Here is a 20,923-nt window from a genome sequence, read left to right on the forward strand (position 1 = left end):
GGGGAACTGGAGGCCCACAGGGGAACAGGAGGCCCACAGGGGAGGCAGTCTGTCAGCCCTCCAGGTGTAGTTTGACCTCATAGGGGAATAGGAGGCCCACAGGGGAACAGGAGGCCCACAGGGGAGGCAGTCTGTCAGCCCTCCAGGTCCAGTTTGACCTCACATCTCCCTGGTTAAATGGAACTGGACTCGTCACTCGCTGCTTCAATGTTTTATGGAGTGTCTGTATGCTATTATATGATCACATTTTAAAACTACTTATGTGTTGACCTCTAAGTACCCTGGGAACTATTTTGATTGAGAAAAAATACAAATAAATAGATTTATGTCAAATTTGATGTTTTGTTTCATTTTGTAGTGTTGTCATTTTTTTATTTTAATTAACAGACCAAAGTGGACACAGTGATGTTTTAAATCATTTATATCATCAGAACTTTCCAGTGATTTTCCCTTAAAAAAACTACTTTCACAGACACCTGGTCGGTTGAGAATAAAGTTGTCTGAACACAGAACGTGTTAACAGGGTAAACTCTACAGAATAAAGTTGTTAACAGGGTAAACTCTACAGAATAAAGTTGTTAACAGGGTAAACTCTACAGAATAAAGTTGTTAACAGGGTAAACTCTACAGAATAAAGTTGTTAACAGGGTAAACTCTACAGAATAAAGTTGTTAACAGGGTAAACTCTACAGAATAAAGTTGTTAACGTGTTAACAGGGTAAACTCTACAGAATAAAGTTGTTAACAGGGTAAACTCTACAGAATAAAGTTGTTAACGTGTTAACAGGGTAAACTCTACAGAATAAAGTTGTTAACAGGGTAAACTCTACAGAATAAAGGTGTTAACAGGGTAAACTCTACAGAATAAAGTTGTTAACAGGGTAAACTCTACAGAATAAAGTTGTTAACATGTTAACAGGGTAAACTCTACAGAATAAAGTTGTTAACAGGGTAAACTCTACAGAATAAAGTTGTTAACAGGGTAAACTCTACAGAATAAAGTTGTTAACAGGGTAAACTCTACAGAATAAAGGTGTTAACAGGGTAAACTCTACAGAATAAAGTTGTTAACAGGGTAAACTCTACAGAATAAAGGTGTTAACAGGGTAAACTCTACAGAATAAAGTTGTCTGAACACAGAACATGTTAACAGGGTAAACTCTACAGAATAAAGTTGTTAACGTGTTAACAGGGTAAACTCTACAGAATAAAGTTGTTAACATGTTAACAGGGTAAACTCTACAGAATAAAGGTGTTAACATGTTAACAGGGTAAACTCTACAGAATAAAGTTGTTAACGTGTTAACAGGGTAAACTCTACAGAATAAAGTTGTTAACGTGTTAACAGGTAAACTCTACAGAATAAAGTTGTCTGAACACAGAATGTGTTAACAGGGTAAACTCTACAGAATAAAGTTGTTAACAGGGTAAACTCTACAGAATAAAGTTGTTAACGTGTTAACAGGTAAACTCTACAGAATAAAGTTGTCTGAACACAGAATGTGTTAACAGGGTAAACTCTACAGAATAAAGTTGTTAACAGGGTAAACTCTACAGAATAAAGTTGTTAACGTGTTAACAGGTAAACTCTACAGAATAAAGTTGTTAACAGGGTAAACTCTACAGAATAAAGTTGTCTGAACACAGAACGTGTTAACGGGTAAACTGCTGGTCAACATTTTGACACCTGAACCAACAACCAGTAGAAGCACCTTGTCTATGTCCCAAATAGGATCCTATTCCCTGTATCGTGCCCTACTTTCAACCAGAGCTCTATTCCCTGTATCGTGCCCTACTTTCAACCAGAGCCCTATTCCCTGTATCGTGCCCTACATTCAACCAGAGCCCTATTCCCTGTATCGTGCCCTACTTTCATCTAGAGCCCTATTCCCTGTATCGTGCCCTACTTTCATCTAGAGCCCTACTCCCTGTATCGTGCCCTACTTTCAACCAGAGCCCTGGTGGTGGCCCTTCATAGAGAATAGGGTGCCATTTGGGACCCTGACCTTGGCCAGGTTTATGAGGGGAAACCAACGCATCCACACCTGCTAGGTATGAACTCCGTGGGTGAGAACAACAGAAACACCCAGACACACATCCCAGGACATATTCATTAGGCACTGAAACGGACTGAAACAGGGAGGAAACACCCAGACACACATCCCAGGACATATTCATTAGACACTGAAACGGACTGAAACAGGGAGGAAACACCCAGACACACATCCCAGGACATATTCATTAGGCACTGAAACGGACTGAAACAGGGAGGAAACACCCAGACACACATCCCAGGACATATTCATTAGACACTGAAACGGACTGAAACAGGGAGGAAACACCTGAACTTCTCCAATAACAAACTATTTTTTTGATTATTATTTTTTTTGCTACAAAAAGCTTCTGAATAATGATCCAGGTAAAAACGGGTTACAGATTTCAAACTGTTGTGCAACGTTGCGCCCTCCTGAATGCAGCCCAGGTCACAGTATAGAGTTGAAAGGGTCAGAGTTCCGGTGAGAACTCCTCGGTAGGTTCCAGTTTGTTGGAGAGCACGGTGAGGATCTTGTCAAACTTGTCGTAGCGTTTCTCCTTGTCTGCCGCGGCTCCAGTCTGACCCCAGAACAGCCTCAGGGCAAACTCTGTCCTGAACCCCTCCAGCAGCTCTGGGATTGGCTCCCAGTCACCTGACGGGACAGAGTGACAGGGCCCACGGCCAATCAGTGACTCAAAATGGTTATGAGACAGGACTAATGTGATTTGATTTGGTGAATTGGATGTGTGCCTGTGTGTTTTTTTTTCTCCATAATGTGTGTGTGTGGGGCGGGGGGGGTTCCATAATGTGTGTGTGTGTGTGTGGGGGGGGGGGGGGGGGGGGGGGGGTGTTCCATAATGTGTGTGTTTTTACAGGCTGTGTGTGTTACCTGTGAGCAGGCTGAGTGTGTTACCTGTGAGCAGGCTGAGTGTGTTACCTGTGAGCAGGCTGAGTGTGTTACCTGTGAGCAGGCTGAGTGCGTTACCTGTGAGCAGGTTGTGTGTTTTACCTGTGAGCAGGCTGTGTGTTACCTGTGAGCAGGCTGTGTGTTACCTGTGAGCAGGCTGTGTGTTACCTGTGAGCAGGCTGTGTGTTACCTGTGAGCAGGCGGTGTGTTACCTGTGAGCAGGCTGTGTGCGTGCTCCTGGTACTGTGGGGCGTGTAGGGCTGCGTTGCGTGCCGCCTGCAGGGTGTTGTATAACAACTGGCAGCCTCTCTCTGTGTGTTCTCCCTCCTCTCCCTCCATCAGCCTCAGGAGGGGAACCAGGTAGGGCACAGCCAGGGGACCCTGCACCACAGAGTCTACACACACACACACACATTACACACACATTACAAATACATTACACACACACACACACACACACACACACACACATTACACACACAGCCAGGGGACCCTGCACCACAGAGTCTACACACACATTACACACACAGCCAGGGGGCCCTGCACCACAGAGTCTACACACACACACACACACACACACACACACATTACACGCACAGCCAGGACCAGGACCCTGCACCAGAGAGTCTACACACACACACACACACACACAAACACACACATTACACACACAGCCAGGGGTCCCTGCACCACAGAGTCTACACACACACACATTACAAATACATTACACACACACACACACATTACACACACACACATTACACATACACATTACAAATACATTACACACACACACACACACACACACCTTCCTCACCATCTCCGTCATTCAGAGCGATCATGAAGGGTTTGAGGGTCTTCTCAAACATCACAGCGCTCTCTGTGTGGTTCCTCCTCAGTGCCCTCCATGTCCTCTCCAGACGGACGACCTACACACACACAGTACGTACACACACACACACAGTACGTACACACAATTTACACACACATTACACACACATTACACACATATTACACACACACATTACACACACACACACATACACACACATTACACACACATTACACACACACATACAGTACGTACACACACAGTACACACACTACACACACACACACACACACTTTAGTGACCTGACGCATATCTAGGGTCTTTAAAACACAGCATAGTGTGAGGGTGTCTGAGGTGTGTGTGCGTACAGTGTGCGAGTGTACTGTGTGTGTGTGTGTGCGTACAGTGTGCGAGTGTACTGTGTGTGTGTGTGTGTGTGTGCGTACAGTGTGCGAGTGTACTGTGTGTGTGTGTGTGTGTGTGCGTACAGTGTGCGAGTGTACTGTGTGTGTGTGTGTGCGTACAGTGTGTGTGTGTGTTACCTGAGGCATCTCCAGAGCCTTCATGACGGCTGAGAATGCGTAGAGGTTGTGGGCGTGGTCTCTCAGGGCCTGGGCCAATAGGATGACTTTATGCAGCACCGTGGCCCTCTGACCTACCGTCCCTGTACAGCCCAGGATATCTATGGCAACGCCCAGGGCTAGCAGGTGGTGCCTGACACACACACACACACACACATACACACACACACACACACACACACACAGAGTCAGATGTTCCTATTTGAGGCATGTGTATGTGTGTGTGTGTTTGTGTGTGTGTGTGTGTGTGTGTTTGTGTGTGCGTGTGTGCGTGTGTGTGTGTGTGTGTGCGTGTGTGCGTGTGTGCGTGCGTGCGTGCGTGCGTGCGTGTGTGTACCTCTCCAGCAGGTCCTGTCTGAGCTGTTGTCCGTGAGACAGGGTGACCAGCTCCAGACCTGAGCCAACTCCCATCATCCTCTTCTGGTCCTCTGTCACACCCACGATACGAGCCACCTACACACACAGAGACAGACAGAGCGTGTGTGATATTATAGTGCATAGGTGTGTGTGTGTGATATTATAGTGTGTGTGTGTGTGTGTGTGTGAGATATTATAGTGCATAGGTGTGTGTGTGTGTGTGTGATATTATAGTGCATAGGAGTGTGTGTGTGTGTGTGTGTGTGTGTGTGTATAACTACGTCTTACCTGGCAGTCAACACTGAGAATGTGCAGAGCGGTTGTCATGGCGTTGGAGCGTGTGAACAGTTCTTTGAGCACCATGAGAACGGTGGGGTCTAGAGGTCTGTTATTTTCTGGTAGCAGGAGGGACTCAAACTGGTCCAGTCTGAAACACGACACCGTCTCCACCTGGTAACATGTTATTAGTATTCTGATAACATGCTACTTCTCAAACTGGTCCAGTCTGAAACACGACACCGTCTCCACCTGGTAACATGTTATTAGTATTCTGATAACATGTTAATAACATGTAACTTCTCAAACTGGTCCAGTCTGAAACACGTTTCCACCTGGTAACATGTTATTAGTATTCTGATAACATGCTAATAACATGCTACTTCTCAAACTGGTCCAGTCTGAAACACGTTTCCACCTGGTAACATGTTATTAGTATTCTGATAACATGTTAATAACATGTAACTTCTCAAACTGGTCCAGTCTGAAACACGTTTCCACCTGGTAACATGTTATTAGTATTCTGATAACATGCTAATAACATGCTACTTCTCAAACTGGTCCAGTCTGAAACACGTTTCCACCTGGTATCATGTTATTAGTATTCTGATAACATGCTAATAACATGTTACTTCTCAAACTGGTCCAGTCTGAAACACGACACCGTCTCCACCTGGTAACATGTTATTAGCATTCTGATAACATGCTAATAACATGCTACTTCTCAAACTGGTCCAGTCTGAAACACGTCTCTACCTGGTAACATGTTATTAGTATTCTGATAACATGTTAATAACATGCTACTTCTCAAACTGGTCCAGTCTGAAACACGTCTCTACCTGGTAACAGCCTGGTAGTAACATCTCTGTATAACTCCTAAATTAATTTTGTTGTTGTGTTGTAGCAGGATTACATTACATTAGACTACACTACATTACACTACATTACACAACATTAGACTGTTACATTACATTACACTACATTACACAACATTAGACTGTTACATTACACTACATTACACTACATTACACAACATTAGACTGTTACATTACACTACATTACACTACATTACACAACATTAGACTGTTACATTACATTACATTACACTACATTACACAACATTAGACTGTTACGTTACATTACACAACATTAGACTGTTACGTTACATTACACAACATTAGACTGTTACATTACATTACATTACATTACACTACATTACACAACATTAGACTGTTACATTACATTACATTACATTACACTACATTACACTATATTAGACTGTTACGTTACACAACATTAGACTGTTACGTTACATTACATTACGAGTTCATAGTCTGTTATTCACCAACATGTAGTCAAACTGAGCTACAAAAAAATCACCTACATCACAATGCTGTCCAATAAACATCTAATAGAATCACCTACATCACAATGTTTTCCAATAAACATCTAATAGAATCACCTACATCACAATGCTGTCCAATAAATATCTAATAGAATCACCTACATCACAATGCTGTCCAATAAACATCTAATAGAATCACCTACATCACAATGTTGTCCAATAAACATCTAATAGAATCCCCTACATCACAATGCTGTCCAATAAACATCTAATAGAATCACCTACATCACAATGCTGTCCAATAAACATCTAATAGAATCCCCTACATCACAATGCTGTCCAATAAACATCTAATAGAATCACCTACATCACAATGCTGTCCAATAAACATCTAATAGAATCACCTACATCACAATGCTGTCCAATAAACATCTAATAGAATCCCCTACATCACAATGCTGTCCAATAAACATCTAATAGAATCCCCTACATCACAATGCTGTCCAATAAACATCTAATAGAATCCCCTACATCACAATGCTGTCCAATAAACATCTAATAGAATCCCCTACATCACAATGCTGTCCAATAAACATCTAATAGAATCACCTACATCACAATGTTGTCCAATAAACATCTAATAGAATCACCTGCATCACAATGTTTTCCAATAAACATCTAATAGAATCACCTACATCACAATGTTGTCCAATAAACATCTAATAGAATCATCTACATCACAATGTTGTCCAATAAACATCTAATAGAATCACCTACATCACAATGTTTTCCAATAAACATCTAATAGAATCACCTACATCACAATGCTGTCCAATAAACATCTAATAGAATCACCTACATCACAATGTTTTCCAATAAACATCTAATAGAATCACCTACATCACAATGCTGTCCAATAAACATCTAATAGAATCACCTGCATCACAATGTTTTCCAATAAACATCTAAAAGAGTCACCTACATCACAATGCTGTCCAATAAACATCTAATAGAATCACCTACATCACAATGTGGTCCAATAAACATCTAATAGAATCACCTACATCACAATGTTTTCCAATAAACATCTAATAGAATCCCCTACATCACAATGCTGTCCAATAAACATCTAATAGAATCACCTACATCACAATGTTTTCCAATAAACATCTAATAGAATCCCCTACATCACAATGCTGTCCAATAAACATCTAATAGAATCACCTACATCACAATGTTTTCCAATAAACATCTAATAGAATCCCCTACATCACAATGCTGTCCAATAAACATCTAATAGAATCCCCTACATCACAATGCTGTCCAATAAACATCTAATAGAATCACCTACATCACAATGTTTTCCAATAAACATCTAATAGAATCCCCTACATCACAATGCTGTCCAATAAACATCTAATAGAATCACCTACATCACAATGTTTTCCAATAAACATCTAATAGAATCCCCTACATCACAATGCTGTCCAATAAACATCTAATAGAATCCCCTACATCACAATGCTGTCCAATAAACATCTAATAGAATCACCTACATCACAATGCTGTCCAATAAACATCTAATAGAATGCCCTACATCACAATGCTGTCCAATAAACATCTAATAGAATCCCCTACATCACAATGCCGTTCATTGTAAATCAAATTAAATAAACAACACCCAACAACAACAAACCTGCGGCCTCTGAAAGTGTGAATCCTCCTCTTCCTCCTGGACCTGTCCGTCAATTGGTAACCGAGGCAACTCCCCGCTTTCCTGTGCCTCCAGGAAGCTGAAGGATGTCTCAGTGAGACGGGCTCTGCTCTGCCACTTCTCCTCCGCACGCAGCCTGTCCACGTGGCCCCGCTTTCTGACAGGAAGCACAATAACATATATATATACATATATATATATATATATATATATATATATATACACACTACATAACCAAAAGTATGTGGACACCTGCTCGTCGAGTATCTCATTCCCAAACCATGGACATTAATATGGAGTTCTTCCCCCCTTTGCTGCTATAACAGCCTCCACTCTTCTGGGAAGGCTTTCCACTAGATGTTGGAACATTGCTGCCATAACAGCCTCCACTCTTCTGGGAAGGCTTTCCACTAGATGTTGGAACATTGCTGCTATAACAGCCTCCACTCTTCTGGGAAGGCTTTCCACTAGATGTTGGAACATTGCTGTGGGGATTTGCTTCCATTCAGCCACGAGAAGTAGTGAGGTTGGGCGATTAGGCCTGGCTCACAGTCAGCATTCCAATTCCTCCCAAAGGTGTTCGATGGGGTTGAGCTCAGGGCTCTGTGTCGTCCAGTCAAGTTATTCCACAGCGAACTCGACAAACCAGTTCTGTATGGACCTCGCTTTGTGCACGGGGGCATCTTCATGCTGAAACAAGAAAGGGCCTTCCCCAAACTGTTGCCACAGAGTTGGAAGCACAGAATTGTCTAGAATTTCATTGTATGCTGTCGCGTTAAGATTTTCCTTCACTGGAACTAAGGGGCCTAGCCCGAACCATGAAAAACTGCCCCAGACCATTATTCCTACTCCTCCACCAAACTTTACAGTTGGCACAATACATGGGGGCAGGTAGAGTTCTCATGGCATCCGCCAAACCTAGATTAGTCCATCGGACTACCAGATGGTGAAGCGTGATTCATCCCTCCAGAGAACGCGTTTCCAATGCTCCAGACTCCAATGGCGAGGTTTACACCACTCCAGCCGACGCTTGGCATTGCTTATGGTGATCTTAGGCTTGTGTGCGGCTGCTCGGCCATTGAAACCCATTTCATGAAGCTCCCGACGAACAGTTGCTTCCAGAGACCTTTTGGAACTCGATAGTGAGTCTTGCAACCGAGGACTGACAATTTTTTTTACACTCTACGCGTTTCAACACTCAGCGGTCTACCACATCAAGGCTGAGCCGTTGTTGCTCCTTCACAATAACAGCACTTACAATTGACCAGGGCAGAAATTTGACAAACTGACTTGTTGGAAAGGTGGCATCGTATGATAGTGCCACGTTGAAAGTCACTGAGCTCTTCAGTAAGACCATTCTACTGCCAATGTCCATGGCTGTGTGATTGTCAGCAACAGGTGTGGCTGAAATAGCCGAATCCACTAACTGTTCATTACACCCACATTGTTTTACCTTTATTTTACCTTTATTTCAGTTAAGAACAAATTCTTATTTTCAATGACGGCCTATGCCTGTTCAGGGGCAGAACGACAGATTTGTACCTTGTCAGCTCGGGGATTCGAACTTGCAACCTTTCGGTTACTAGTCCAACACTCTAACCACTAGCCACCCTGCCACCTCGGCTACCCTGCTGCCATCTAGAGGTTACTGATGCAACCCCGGTTCTATGAACAAAGCTTGTTTTTTTTTAAACATTTTATTTGAGAGTTTCATCAGTCGCAACCCCTAGTTTGGGAAACGACCCCTAGTTTGGGAAACAACCCCTGGTTTGGGAAGCGACCCCTAGTTTGGGAAACGACCCCTAGTTTGGGAAACGACCCCTAGTTTGGGAAACAACCCCTGGTTTGGGAAGCGACCCCTAGTTTGGGAAACGACCCCTAGTTTGGGAAACGACCCCTAGTTTGGGAAACGACCCCTAGTTTGGGAAACGACCCCTAGTTTGGGAGACGAACCCTAGTTTGGGAAACGACCCCTAGTTTGGGAAACGACCCCTAGTTTGGGAAACGACCTCCAGTTTGGGAGACGACCCCTAGTTTGGGAGACGACCCCCAGTTTGGGAGACGACGACCCCTAGTTTGGGAGACGACGACCCCTAGTTTGGGAGACGACAACCCCTAGTTTGGGCGACGACCCCTAGTTTGGGCGACGACCCCTAATTTGGGAAACAACCCCTAGTTTGGGAAACGACCCCTAGTTTAGGAGACACTGTAAGACCCAAATGGTTTCTTCTTACTTTGATTCAGGCACCTGGATGACCAGCTCGTCGTAGGGGTCGTCACGGTGACGGTTGGGAGGAGTCCCGGGGAAGAAGGTGGACACTCTGAAGGGTTTGGGCGGGGCTCGGGGGTGCAGCTGTCCGTCAGAACCTCGCAGCGTCACACCTCCACCTGGGGACCACAGGAGGGGTTACAGAATGGGTGTGTTACCTGGGTGTGAGGGCCGTGTGTGTGTGTGTGTGTGTGTGTGTGTGTGTGTGTGTGTGTGTGTGTGTGTGTGTGTGTGTGTGTGTGTGTGTGTGTTACCTGAGTGTGAGGGACGTGTGTGTGTGGTGTGTTACCTGGGTGTGAGGGTCGTGTGTGTGTGTGTGGGTGTGTTACCTGGGTGTGAGGGCCGTGTGTGTGTGGTGTGTTACCTGGGTGTGAGGGTCGTGTGTGTGTGTGTGGGTGTGTTACCTGGGTGTGAGGGCTGTGTGTGTGTGTGTGTGTGTGTGTTACCTGGGTGTGAGGGCTGTGTGTGTGTGTGTGTGTGTGTTACCTGGGTGTGAGGGCCGTGTGTGTGTGTGTGGGTGTGTTACCTGGGTGTGAGGGCCGTGTGTGTGTGGGTGTGTTACCTGGGTGTGAGGGCCGTGTGTGTCTGAGGGCAGAGGGGCTGATCAGGGGTTCGCTACCCGTTCGGAACACTGGGGAAATGGGAGCGGGGCCTACGGCCTCTGATTCACCGCTGTGAGGCGCACCTGGAGGTAGAGGAGAGAGGTGTTTGTTACCTGAGCAGAGGTGGGAATGTACGAGTGTGTGTGTGTTACCTGAGCAGAGGTGGGAATATACGAGTGTGTGTGTGTTACCTGTGCGTAGGTTGCTTTCAGACTGTGCTGATTGGATCGAGGGTCTTCTGCCCAGATTCTCCAGGTTGGCTGGCTGACTCCCACTCCTGAGATACACAAACAATAAACACACACACACACAAACATTAACTATACCAAACACAACACAAAACAGTATCTATGTGTGTGTGTGTGTGTGTGTGTGTGTGTGTGTGTGTGTGTGTGTGTGTGTGTGTGTGTGTGTGTGTAAAGCCACCTGAGCAGTGTGTTAGTGACGTGTAGTGTGTCCATGTGTGATGAGTTGAAGCTGAGTCTCTTGTTGCGGTCTGGCTGTGATTCCACCCCCACCCTGTCGAGGGCGCAGTTGCTGGATCTATTGCTGGATCTGTTGCTTTCTAGAGAAGGGAAGAAAATAACATCTAACACCTGAGTTGGTGATCCTCCGGAACACAACACTTAATCATGTACCTCCACACCATGTGTGGTTCTGACGCAGTTCATTCATTAATTACCAATGTTTTTGACAGACTGACAGACACAGACTGAGACACAGAATGATAGACTAACAGACTGACAGACACAGACTGAGACACAGACTGAGACACAGACTGACAGACAGACTGACTGACAGACACAGACTGACAGACAGACTGACTGACAGACACAGACTGATAGACTGACAGACTGACAGACACAGAGTGACAGAGTGACAGACTGACAGAGTGACATACTAACAGACTGACTGACAGACTGACAGAGTGACAGACAGAGTGACAGACTGACAGAGTGACAGACAGAGTGACAGACAGAGTGACAGACAGAGTGACAGAGTGACAGACTGACAGACTGACAGACAGAGTGACAGACAGAGTGACAGAGTGACAGACTGACAGACTGACAGACAGAGAGACAGACAGAGTGACAGACAGACTGACAGACTGACAGAGTGACAGACAGAGTGACAGACAGAGTGACAGATTGACAGAGTGACAGACTAACAGAGTGACAGACTAACAGAGTGACAGAGTGACAGAGTGACAGACAGAGTGACAGACAGACTGACAGACAGAGTGACAGACAGAGTGACAGACAGAGTGACAGAGTGACAGACTGACAGACAGAGTGACAGACAGAGTGACAGAGTGACAGACTGACAGACAGAGTGACAGACAGAGTGACAGAGTGACAGACTAACAGAGTGACAGAGTGATTGACAGAGTGACAGAGTGACAGACAGAGTGACAGACTAACAGACTAACAAAGTGACAGAGTGACAGAGTGACAGACTAACAGAGTGACAGAGTGACAGACTAACAGACTAACAGAGTGACAGAGTGACAGACTAACAGAGTGACAGAGTGACAGACTAACAGAGTGACAGAGTGACAGTGACAGAGTGACAGAGTGTGGTCCAGTGGTTCGTGGCTGGACCCCAGCAGACATGTAGTGTAGATTGGAACACAACCCACTGCCTTTCTGACCGGCAAACTCCTCTACTTTTCCTGCACCTCGACGGAATAAAACACATATTTAAACCCAAACTGTGACAGTGTGTTCTATCCACTGTGACAGTGTGTTCTATCCACTGTGACAGTGTGTTCTATCCACTGTGACAGTGTGTTCTATCCACTGTGACAGTGTGTTCTATCCACTGTGACAGTGTGTTCTATCCACTGTGACAGTGTGTTCTATCCACGCCGTCTGTGGGTCCTTACCGGTCCGCTCTGCCTGGCGCTCACTGATGACACGTATAGGCAGGGAGCGTGTGATTGGGTGATAGACTATGGCGCCAGAGGCCTGGGAGACAGGATGACGTCCACCCACGTGGAAACGCACAAGGGCGGGAATGTTGTCGAAACGATCCCCTTCAAACTGGAACAGCTCACGGGAGTAACCCTGGAGGACACACATCGTTATAACACACACACAGACCCACGTCAAACCAGTCCCCTTCAAACTGAAACAGCTCACGGGAGTAACCCTGGAGGACACACATCATTATAACACACACACAGACCCACGTCAAACCAGTCCCCCCCTGGAGGACACACATCATTATAACACACACACAGACCCACGTCAAACCAGTCCCCTTCAAACTGGAACAGCTCACGGGAGTAACCCTGGAGGACACACATCGTTATAACACACACACAGACCCACGTCAAACCAGTCCCCTTCAAACTGGAACAGCTCACGGGAGTAACCCTGGAGGACACACATCGTTATAACACACACACAGACCCACGTCAAACCAGTCCCCTTCAAACTGGAACAGCTCACGGGAGTAACCCTGGAGGACACACATCATTATAACACACACACAGACCAACGTCAAACCAGTCCCCCCCTGGAGGACACACATCATTATAACACACACACGGACACACGTCAAACCAGTCCCCCCCTGGAGGACCCACGTCAAACCAGTCCCCCCCTGGAGGACCCACGTCAAACCAGTCCCCCCCTGGAGGACCCACGTCAAACCAGTCCCCCCCTGGAGGACCCACGTCAAACCAGTCCCCTTCAAACAGAAACAGAATAGCACACACACAAACACACACCTTCTTGGGCCGAAGGACCACCTTAATGATCTTGAAGTGCATGGGCTCGTCCTTCCAATAGCAACTCAAGACATAGTCACCGGGGGAGGAGGCTGTGTCACGAACCAGGAAGTCACCATCTCTCTCCAGCAGAGCCTCTGCCCCCTAGAGAGAGAGAGAGAGAGATTGAGTGTATACCTCTCTATCTATAGGTCCATGGTACCAGGTGTGTGTACCTCTCTGTGTATAGGTCGATGGTACCAGGTGTGTGTGTGTGTGTGTGTGTGTGTGTGTGTGTGTGTGTGTGTGTGTGTGTGTGTACCTCTCTGCCTATGGGTCCATGGTACCAGGTGTGTGTGTGTGTACCTCTCTGTGTATAGGTCGATGGTACCAGGTGTGTGTGTGTGTGTGTGTGTGTACACCTCTCTGCCTATTGGTCCATGGTACCAGGTGTGTGTGTACCTCTCTGGTTATGGGTCCATGGTACCAGGTGTGTATGTGTACCTCTCTGCCTATTGGTCCATGGTACCAGGTGTGTATGTGTACCTCTCTGCCTATTGGTCCATGGTACCAGGTGTGTGTGTGTACCTCTCTGGTTATGGGTCCATGGTACCAGGTGTGTGTGTGTGTGTACCTCTCTGGTTATGGGTCCATGGTACCAGGTGTGTGTGTGTGTACCTCTCTGGTTATGGGTCCATGGTACCAGGTGTGTGTGTGTACCTCTCTGCCTATGGGTCCATGGTACCAGGCGTGACTCCTCAGGTCATTAGTAGATAGCTTCAGTTCCTCCTCCAACTCCTTCTTCAGAGAGTCCATCTCCCTGCTACCTCCAAACACCTATACAACATTACAACAACGTTACAACAACAACAAACAGACTAAAATACATATCCCTGCTACCTCCAAACACATGCACAACATCACAACAACGTTACAACAACCTTAAACTGACATGCAACCCCCACACACACCTACACAACAAGAATAACCTTGAACTAACCTTATCGCAACGTTAAAGAAATGGTGTGATAAACATTGGGCTAACTGAAACTTCACAGGAAAAACATTGGGCTAACTGAAACTTCACAGGAAAAACATTGGGCTGACTGAAACTTCACAGGAAAAACATTGGGCTGACTGAAACTTCACAGGAAAAACATTGGGCTGACTGAAACTTCACAGGAAAAACATTGGGCTGACTGAAACTTCACAGGAAAAACATTGGGCTAACTGAAACTTCACAGGAAAAACATTGGGCTGACTGAAACTTCACAGGAAAAACATTGGGCTGACTGAAACTTCACAGGAAACACATTGGGCTGACTGAAACTTCACAGGAAAAACACCCACAGGCCTGAATGTTTTGGTGAGTGTTGTTTCAGCATGTGTGTCTGTGCAGGGCTGGCCCTAGCCTTTAGGGGGCCCTAGCCTTTTGCGGGCCCTGGCCTTTTGCGGGCCCTAGCCTTTTGCGGGCCCTAGCCTTTTGGGGGCCCTAGCCTTTTGGGGGCCCTAGCCTTTTGCGGGCCCTAGCCTTTTGGGGGCCCTAGCCTTTTGGGGGCCCTGGCCTTTTGCGGGCCCTGGCCTTTTGGGGGCCCTGAGCCAGATTTGTTTGTGCCCCCGCCTTCTTGACATTGGAGAGCAAAATGTTTCAAAGTTAATGTCCTGCAATTCTAAAATGTTGTAGTTTTTAAAGCAAGTTTTCTTTAGTTTGACATATTTTGCCATGGAGCGGAGAGAACGTTTAGCAATTTTATAACAGATTTTATGCAGTTCGACTCATCAATAACTAAATCAACGGTTTCCCCATGGAGGTCAGGGCCCCGGTCATGAGCCCGGTCGGTATTCGGCCATGAGCCCGGTCGGTATTCAGCCATGAGCCCGGTCGGTATTCAGCCATGTGCCCGGTCGGTATTCGGCCATGTGCCCGGTCGGTATTCAGCCATGTGCCCGGTCGGTATTCAGCCATGTGCCCGGTCGGTATTCAGCCATGAGCCCGGTCGGTATTCAGCCATGTGCCCGGTCGGTATTAGGCCATGAGCCCGGTCGGTATTCAGCCATGTGCCCGGTCGGTATTCGGCCATGTGCCCGGTCGGTATTCAGCCATGTGCCCGGTCGGTATTCAGCCATGAGCCCGGTCGGTATTCAGCCATGAGCCCGGTCGGTATTCAGCCATGTGCCCGGTCGGTATTCAGCCATGAGCCCGGTCGGTATTCAGCCATGAGCCCGGTCGGTATTCAGCCATGAGCCCGGTCGGTATTCAGCCATGTGCCCTGTCGGTATTCAGCCATGAGCCCGGTCGGTATTCAACCATGAGCCCGGTCGGTATTCAGCCATGTGCCCGGTCGGTATTCAGCCATGAGCCCGGTCGGTATTCAGCCATGAGCCCGGTCGGTATTCAGCCATGTGCCCTGTCGGTATTCAGCCATGAGCCCGGTCGGTATTCAGCCATGAGCCCGGTCGGTATTCGGCCATGTGCCCGGTCGGTATTCGGCCATGATTACTACAAGATAACTGGCTAGGGGATAACTTATTGTTAGCTGACATGGCTAATTGAGTCTGGGGCCCTGAACGACCGCTTATGTTGCTGCCTGGAGCCGGCCCTGTGTGTGTGTGTGTGCGTGTGTGTGTGTGTGTGTGTGAGAGCTCACCTTCAGCTGACTCAGGTATGCAGTGACACTCCTCCTCTTACTGAAAGACAGAAATAACACATTTACTAACGTGGACTTTCTCTGTCTCTCTCATACTCCTCTGTCTGTCTCTCTCTCTCCTTCTCTTTACTAAAGACTGTGTTTGACTTTTGTTAAAGCCTATTTTAAAGGTAAATACTTTGAGCCCAACTAGCTGCATAACAACAACAGGCATCCTCTGATGTGATGTTCCTAAACAACAACAGGCCTCTCTGATGTTCCATAACAACAACAGCATTCTCTGATATGATGTTCCTAAACAACAACAGCAACCTCTGATATGATGTTCCTAAACAACAACAGGCCTCTCTGATGTTCCATAACAACAACAGGCCTCTCTGATGTTCCTAAACAACAACAGGCCTCTCTGATATGATGTTCCTAAACAACAACAGGCCTCTCTGACGTTCCTAAACAACAACAGGCCTCTCTGATATGATGTTCCATAACAACAACAGGCCTCTCTGATATGATGTTCCATAACAACAACAGCAACCTCTGATATGATGTTCCTAAACAACAACAGGCCTCTCTGACGTTCCTAAACAACAACAGGCCTCTCTGATATGATGTTCCATAACAACAACAGGCCTCTCTGATGTTCCATAACAACAACAGCATTCTCTGATATGATGTTCCTAAACAACAACAGCAACCTCTGATATGATGTTCCTAAACAACAACAGGCCTCTCTGATGTTCCATAACAACAACAGCAACCTCTGATATGATGTTCCATAACAACAACAGGCCTCTCTGATATGATGTTCCATAACAACAACAGGCCTCTCTGATATGATGTTCCTAAACAACAACAGGCCTCTCTGATATGATGTTCCATAACAACAACAGCAACCTCTGATATGATGTTCCATAACAACAACAGCAACCTCTGATATGATGTTCCTAAACAACAACAGCAACCTCTGATATGATGTTCCTAAACAACAACAGGCCTCTCTGATATGATGTTCCTAAACAACAACAGCAACCTCTGATATGATGTTCCTAAACAACAACAGCAACCTCTGATATGATGTTCCTAAACAACAACAGGCCTCTCTGATATGATGTTCCTAAACAACAACAGCAACCTCTGATGTGATGTTCCTAAACAACAACAGGCCTCTCTGATATGATGTTCCATAACAACAACAGGCCTCTCTGATATGATGTTCCTAAACAACAACAGCAACCTCTGATATGATGTTCCTAAACAACAACAGGCCTCTCTGATATGATGTTCCTAAACAACAACAGCAACCTCTGATATGATGTTCCTAAACAACAACAGGCCTCTCTGATATGATGTTCCTAAACAACAACAGACCTCTCTGATATGATGTTCCATAACAACAACAGCAACCTCTGATATGATGTTCCTAAACAACAACAGGCCTCTCTGATATGATGTTCCTAAACAACAACAGCAACCTCTGATATGATGTTCCATAACAACAACAGGCCTCTCTGATATGATGTTCCTAAACAACAACAGGCCTCTCTGATATGATGTTCCTAAACAACAACAGGCCTCTCTGACGTTCCTAAACAACAACAGGCCTCTCTGATATGATGTTCCTAAACAACAACAGGCCTCTCTGATATGATGTTCCTAAACAACAACAGGCCTCTCTGACGTTCCTAAACAACAACAGGCCTCTCTGATATGATGTTCCATAACAACAACAGGCCTCTCTGATATGACGTTCCTAAACAACAACAGGCCTCTCTGATATGATGTTCCATAACAACAACAGGCCTCTCTGATATGATGTTCCTAAACAACAACAGGCCTCTCTGATGTTCCATAACAACAACAGCATTCTCTGATATGATGTTCCATAACAACAACAGCATTCTCTGATATGATGTTCCATAACAACAACAGACCTCTCTGATATGATGTTCCATAACAACAACAGGCCTCTCTGATGTTCCTAAACAACAACAGGCCTCTCTGATGTTCCATAACAACAACAGGCCTCTCTGATATGATGTTCCTAAACAACAACAGGCCTCTCTGATATGATGTTCCTAAACAACAACAGGCCTCTCTGATATGATGTTCCTAAACAACAACAGGCCTCTCTGATGTTCCATAACAACAACAGACCTCTCTGATGTGATGTTCCTAAACAACAACAGGCCTCTCTGATGTTCCATAACAACAACAGGCCTCTCTGATATGATGTTCCTAAACAACAACAGGCCTCTCTGATGTTCCATAACAACAACAGCATTCTCTGATATGATGTTCCTAAACAACAACAGGCCTCTCTGATGTTCCTAAACAACAACAGCAACCTCTAATATGATGTTCCTAAACAACAACAGGCCTCTCTGATGTTCCATAACAACAACAGGCCTCTCTGATGTGATGTTCCTAAACAACAACAGGCCTCTCTGATGTTCCTAAACAACAACAGACCTCTCTGATATGATGTTCCATAACAACAACAGACCTCTCTGATATGATGTTCCTAAACAACAACAGGCCTCTCTGATGTTCCATAACAACAACAGACCTCTCTGATGTGATGTTCCTAAACAACAACAGGCCTCTCTGATGTTCCTAAACAACAACAGACCTCTCTGATATGATGTTCCATAACAACAACAGCAACCTCTGATATGATGTTCCTAAACAACAACAGACCTCTCTGATATGATGTTCCTAAACAACAACAGCAACCTCTGATATGACGTTCCTAAACAACAACAGCAACCTCTGATATGACGTTCCTAAACAACAACAGGCCTCTCTGTCTGTTCTACACACTATAACAGGCCCAGTCTTCCCCAACCCCGTTAAACAGCAGGTAGACCCGTCTATTGTTCCCTCTCTTCTGTTCCTGGCAGAGAGTCAGAGGTCGGCTTGTCTTGTAACACACACTGCCAAACTTCCCCTCGCCAAGCTGAAGGGTGCAACTGCAGCCCACCATTCGGGGTGTTCCTGCATGTGGGCATTACTGCATCTGCAGGACCCCATCTCAAGCATCCCATTTGTTTCTTCAGGAACACGCCCCCTCGAGGATCCCATTGGTTCCTGTATGACCGCCCCCCCCCCCCCCTCAAGCATCCCATTGGTTCCTGCATGACCGCCCCCCAACCCCCCTTAGAGCAGGATATCTTCATGCTTGGGACTCTTCCAAAGGGAAATAAAATTATTATATGAGTTTCTTCACCCCCCCTCCATCTTCACCCCCCCCTCCCTCCATCTTCACCCCCCCCCTCCCTCCATATTCACCCCCCCCCCCCCCCCCCCCCCACTCTCTCCCGGAGTCCTATTTGCTAGCTAGCGGGAGTGACACAGGTAGAGAGTATCCTTCGCTCCCACCTGCCAAACACCTCCCCTCATTGTCATGAACAGAACTGAGGGAAAAGAGTGGCAGCGCCCCACGCTACCACAGCAGGCAGGAGGCTAGGGCAACACCATGTGCTAGCTAACTAACTAGCTAGCTAACTGCATTGTGTGTACTGTGACATTGTGTGTACTGTGACATTGTGTGTACTGTGACATTGTGTGTACTGTGTACTGGACTAGCTGGTAAAGCTAGCACACTGCGTTCTTCGCTCCCCCCTGCCAAACACCTCCCCTCATCGTCGTTGACAGAACTGTTGGAAAACAGTGCCAGACAGGCTGGAACAAAGGACATGCTAGCTAGCTACCGTTGTCACCCCGCCCCTTCTTCTGTGGGGTTTATCGGCAGCTGGCATCCAACTCCACCTACTGTACTGGAGAGCCCCGCCTCCCGCCTGTCCTGGTTTAAGAACAGACCAATAGAAGTATAAAGAGGGATTCCTGGCCATGTAGGAACGCCCGCATGCAGGAACGGCCACATGCAGAAACGCCCACGTGCAGGAACGACCACGTGCAGGAATGCCCACGTGCAGAAATGCCCACACGCAGGAATGCCCACACGCAGGAACGCCCACACGCAGGAACGCCCACACGCAAGAACGCCCACACGCTGGAACGCCCACGTGCAGGAACGCCCACGTGCAGGAACGCCCACACGCAGGAACGCCCACATGCAGGAACGCCCACGCGCTGGACGCCCACATGCAGAAACGTCCACATGCAGGAACGCCCACATGCAGGAACGCCCCAAATTGCAGGCTGCAATTGCACCCTTCTCTCAACCTGCTCCCTCCCACCCGCCACGCCCGCTACGTTCCATTATACATCATCAATCAAACAGGATTAATGTGTGATAAGATCTGTCACAGCTTGTTGACTTGTTGATTTGATATCTGCGAGGCGGTGCCGTTATAGGTGGCGGTTTTGGAGGAGAAAATCAGAACTTCAAAGCAGGAAGCAAGTCAATAATGTTCGGACCAGCTGAGGCAAGTCAGTAAACAAGAACAAATTCTTATTTACAATGACGGCCTACCCCGGTCAAACCCGGGTGGCGCTGGGCCAATTGTGCGCTGCCCTATGGGTACTCCCAATCACGGCCAGATGAGGATACAGTCTGGAATCGAACCAGGGACTGTAGTGACGCAGTGCCTTAGATCACTGCGCTGCAGGATTGAGAGAGATCCCTGTCAATGACGCTCTCGGGAGCGCACACAGGATGGAGGCCGCTGCCCAAGGTTAACT

At 46.5% G+C, this 20,923-nt stretch overlaps 1 protein-coding gene and 1 long non-coding RNA gene across 6 annotated transcripts in view; one reads left to right on the top strand and one right to left on the bottom strand.

The window, feature by feature from the left end:
* Window positions 1-1,573, top strand: LOC118940173. The gene is made up of 3 exons (XR_005036720.1): window positions 1-1,348; window positions 1,396-1,465; window positions 1,513-1,573. It is a non-coding gene; the product is annotated as an uncharacterized LOC118940173 (long non-coding RNA).
* Window positions 409-20,923, bottom strand: part of LOC118940172 (breast cancer anti-estrogen resistance protein 3 homolog) — a 41,652-nt gene continuing 21,137 nt past the window's right edge. For 4 of the 5 annotated variants that reach the window (XM_036948462.1, XM_036948465.1, XM_036948466.1 and 1 more), the window contains 15 exons: window positions 16,280-16,319; window positions 14,352-14,468; window positions 13,653-13,796; window positions 12,804-12,984; window positions 11,345-11,483; window positions 11,110-11,195; window positions 10,879-11,001; window positions 10,282-10,435; window positions 8,030-8,204; window positions 5,001-5,162; window positions 4,693-4,808; window positions 4,317-4,488; window positions 3,751-3,871; window positions 3,155-3,337; window positions 409-2,687 (listed from right to left, as the gene is read on the bottom strand). In XM_036948462.1, the coding sequence (XP_036804357.1) occupies window positions 2,506-2,687; window positions 3,155-3,337; window positions 3,751-3,871; window positions 4,317-4,488; window positions 4,693-4,808; window positions 5,001-5,162; window positions 8,030-8,204; window positions 10,282-10,435; window positions 10,879-11,001; window positions 11,110-11,195; window positions 11,345-11,483; window positions 12,804-12,984; window positions 13,653-13,796; window positions 14,352-14,468; window positions 16,280-16,319 (2,095 nt within the window). In that variant the 3' untranslated portion in view covers window positions 409-2,505. The remainder of the gene's footprint in view (window positions 2,688-3,154; window positions 3,338-3,750; window positions 3,872-4,316; window positions 4,489-4,692; window positions 4,809-5,000; window positions 5,163-8,029; window positions 8,205-10,281; window positions 10,436-10,878; window positions 11,002-11,109; window positions 11,196-11,344; window positions 11,484-12,803; window positions 12,985-13,652; window positions 13,797-14,351; window positions 14,469-16,279; window positions 16,320-20,923) is intronic. The other variant, XM_036948463.1, reaches the window with a different exon arrangement.

The sequence above is a fragment of the Oncorhynchus mykiss genome, chromosome 17 (genome assembly GCF_013265735.2).
Source record: "Oncorhynchus mykiss isolate Arlee chromosome 17, USDA_OmykA_1.1, whole genome shotgun sequence".
NCBI lineage: Eukaryota > Metazoa > Chordata > Actinopteri > Salmoniformes > Salmonidae > Oncorhynchus > Oncorhynchus mykiss.